Source organism: Myotis nattereri (assembly GCF_964212035.1).
Source record: "Myotis nattereri genome assembly, chromosome: 5".
Classification (NCBI taxonomy): Eukaryota; Metazoa; Chordata; class Mammalia; order Chiroptera; family Vespertilionidae; genus Myotis; species Myotis nattereri.
This window is the reverse complement of record NC_138080.1, coordinates 79,753,848-79,757,035: the sequence shown is the minus strand read 5'-3', so window position 1 is coordinate 79,757,035 and position 3,188 is coordinate 79,753,848. Positions and strand designations below refer to the sequence as shown.

Here is a 3,188-nt window from a genome sequence, read left to right as displayed (position 1 = left end):
ACATCATTTGAATTGGTTTTTAGATAAGAGTTTTTATTTGCAGCTAATTTTGTGAGACTGTTACATTTCATTTCATTTTAGTGTCTTGTGATGCTTTTGCTATTAATTTTTCCCAAAGTGACATAACAGAGAGAATAGAAATCCTGAAGAGAAGGAAAAGATGGAGAGAGTAGGGAGGGAGGAGGGGAGGAGAGCAAAAAGAGAGAGAGGGAGTGCCCAGCCAGTGTGGCTCAGTGGTTGAGCATCTACCTATGAACCAGTAGGTTGGTTGGTAGGGGCACATACCTGGGTTGTGGGCTCGATCCCCAGTGTGGGGCGTGCAGAGGGAGTGCAAGGGATGGCCAATCAATGATTCTCTCTCATCATTGATGTTTCTATCTATCTCTCCCTCCCTCTCTGAAATAAATAAAAATATATCTTTTAAAAAATAATTTTAAAAAAAAGAGAGGGAAAGAGAGAAAGAGATCTTTCAGGAGTGGAAAACATGTAGGCTAATGTGCAAGAATAAAAAAAACACAATGGAAAAATCACAGGTATTCAGAGAAACACTACTTTTTATTCAAAAGAAAAAATAAAATACAGTTACATTTTAAACATATAAGTAAGCTGCACCTCAAATGTAATAGTATAAGGGATAGTTATCAAAAGATATAAAGCTGGTCATGATTTAGTGGAAGTCACTGAGTCAATGACTATTTGAACAGTAGCTTGGTATCCTTTTGAAAACAATATAGCTAATTCTCCAAAATAAGTGACTGTGGGGATGAGGGATTTTAAAAAATCTTTGTCATAACATTTACAAGAGATTTAAAAAATTTGGTGCTAATTATAGAAGTGCTACTTGTGACTTCCCTCAGGCCCAATGATACAGTCATAATGACCTCTACTTAATATGCATAAAAAATTAAGGATAAAAAGCATTCTGAAATGAGGGTTCTATCTACATTGGCCATTAATAAATTAGTCAATGTGATTTTTAGTATAATTGGAATGTAAAAGAGTTTGTGGCCAGTTCTAGTGGTGCTAATAGCATTGTTAGTGAAGAAAATGTGGTGTTATCATAAACTAAAGAATCTGATTTAGTTACTGGAATAAATGATAATTGTAATACTTAGTTTAAATATTATTAAGTTCAAACCATTCCTTTAATTTTCAATCCATACTTATTTTGTTAGCTAATTAATAAATTAGGATGGGGGCTTTCTGAGTTTGCCAATTACATGGTTGAAAGTTATAATTTCCATATCCATAAGAAATTGCTTCAACACTAAAGCATTGTTTTTACTAGACATATCATTAGAAATAACTCTGTGGATATTCCATTGAATAATAGTATTTGGGAACTTTGTTCACCAGCAGTTGGCACTGCTTACCTCTCTTGCTTTTTCACTTTCATTCTTTGCTACAAATGATGGAAGCTAAGTTGCTTGAGTTATTCTCCTAAGACAAAAGGGGTGGGGTGTGTGTATGAGATGGGGCGGGGGGGGGGTGAGGGGGGGGGGAAGAGAGAGAGAGAGAGAGAGAGAGAGAGAGAGAGAGAGAGAGAGAGATGACAGATAGGTTTGGCCTTAAACAAAACTGGGTAGTATGAAGTTGCTTTTTTTATTATTTGGTTTTGGCTTCTTCTTTATGAATCTTGCCCTATCCTCATCCATTAACTCTTCATCTCCCATTCAAGAAGGGATTTAGTATTAAGTGTTAACAATTTTTATATACCTGTTGATGTAGGAGCCAATCTTAATGATCCCTTAGATTCATCTGTGTGCAGAGTGGAGATGGCAATATTTTCATATCTTTCCCGAGGTGTAAAGCAGCAGCAGTGGTGAATAAGCACCACCAGGTCCTTTTGAAAATTTTTGTTGAGAAAACCATAAAAGAGAGGGTTTATGCATGTAGAAACCATAGCAACCAAGTGGCAAACCACAAATACCAGGTCATGGTGGCAGGTCATCAACACGTTGTGATTCCAGTCAAAGATGACATTGAAGATATTCAAGGGCAACCAGCAGGCCCCAAATGTCACCACAATGGAGATCAACATTGTGTTGATCCTCCTGTTCTCATTGAGCCGGCTCTCATTTTCTCTCTTTCTGTCTACCTTTCCATTTCTCCTACGGAGGCAGATAATAATCTTCAGGTAGCAGATGAGGATGAAGCTCAGAGGGACACAATACTGGAGCATAAATAGGGAGGTAGTGAAGAGGAGCTGGTTCTTTTTGGAGGGCCAGTTCTCTACACAGGCCACCTGGTGAGTATTGAAGTCAGTGGATAGAGAGAGGTTGTGGAAAGGCTCATCAGTGAGGTGGTAGGACAGGAAGAAGGGAATAGACAACACAAGGGAAAACAGCCAAATCAAGGTGATACCCCAGTAGGCATGAGATACATTCGGCTTCCAGCCACGGGGGTTCACAATCAGCTGATATCTTTCAACAGCAATTAACACAAGTGAGAATATGGATACAGAAATGGAGACACTCTGTACATAGGAAGTGAGTTTGCACATGGTATCTCCAAATATCCAGTGGTCCATCAGAGTATAGATGACAGTAAAAGGGATGCACATGACACATACCAAGATGTCAGAGAGAGAGAGATTGGCAATCAGTATGTTGGTGACATTCTGAGCTTCTCTCTGCTTCTTGAAGATGATGATGATGAGAGAGAGGTTTCCAGAAAGGCCCACAATTAAGACCACAGTGTAGGCTATGAGTAATAGGAACAAGGCTAGAGAAGGGGGTCGACAGGACTCAAAGTAGAAAAATGCAGAGTTGTTGCTCTTTATATTGGTTTTATTAGGTGCTGGATGGTTTAAAGAAAGTTCCATTTTGTCAGGGTTATGAGAAAGCTTTTCTAAGCTTACTTGTTTTGTGGGTGAATATTTTGACCACCAGTTCTTGGGAAGTACTTGCTCTGAGACTTCCAAGGAGTAATTAGTAGGATTTAATCTTCGTTGATCTTTGTCTGTGCTTGATGAAAATGCATGAATGACTTGAGTATGCTCTTAAAATCCTAAAAAATTAAACATAATGCAGAATATTAATGTAAGTTCTTAACAAACTGGACAGTTCTATAGGTGGGGCAGTTTCCCTGAGAGGACATAGGTAGATATCCAATGTCTCTCTATATCCTGGCCTTCCTTTCATCTCAGAGTGCTTTATTTTTGTTCTACCAGCATAGTTTTTAGAGCT

The 3,188-nt window shown here is 38.4% G+C and overlaps 1 protein-coding gene across 1 annotated transcript; it reads right to left on the bottom strand.

Moving 5' to 3' along the window:
* Window positions 1–1,708: 1,708 nt before the first annotated feature.
* LOC308520356 (neuropeptide Y receptor type 6-like) lies at window positions 1,709–2,824 on the bottom strand (the record flags this gene model as incomplete). Its single annotated transcript, XM_081092844.1, has 1 exon — window positions 1,709–2,824. One exon carries the CDS (start codon window positions 2,822–2,824, stop codon window positions 1,709–1,711), a length of 1,116 nt encoding a protein of 371 aa, XP_080948970.1.
* Window positions 2,825–3,188: the final 364 nt, after the last annotated feature.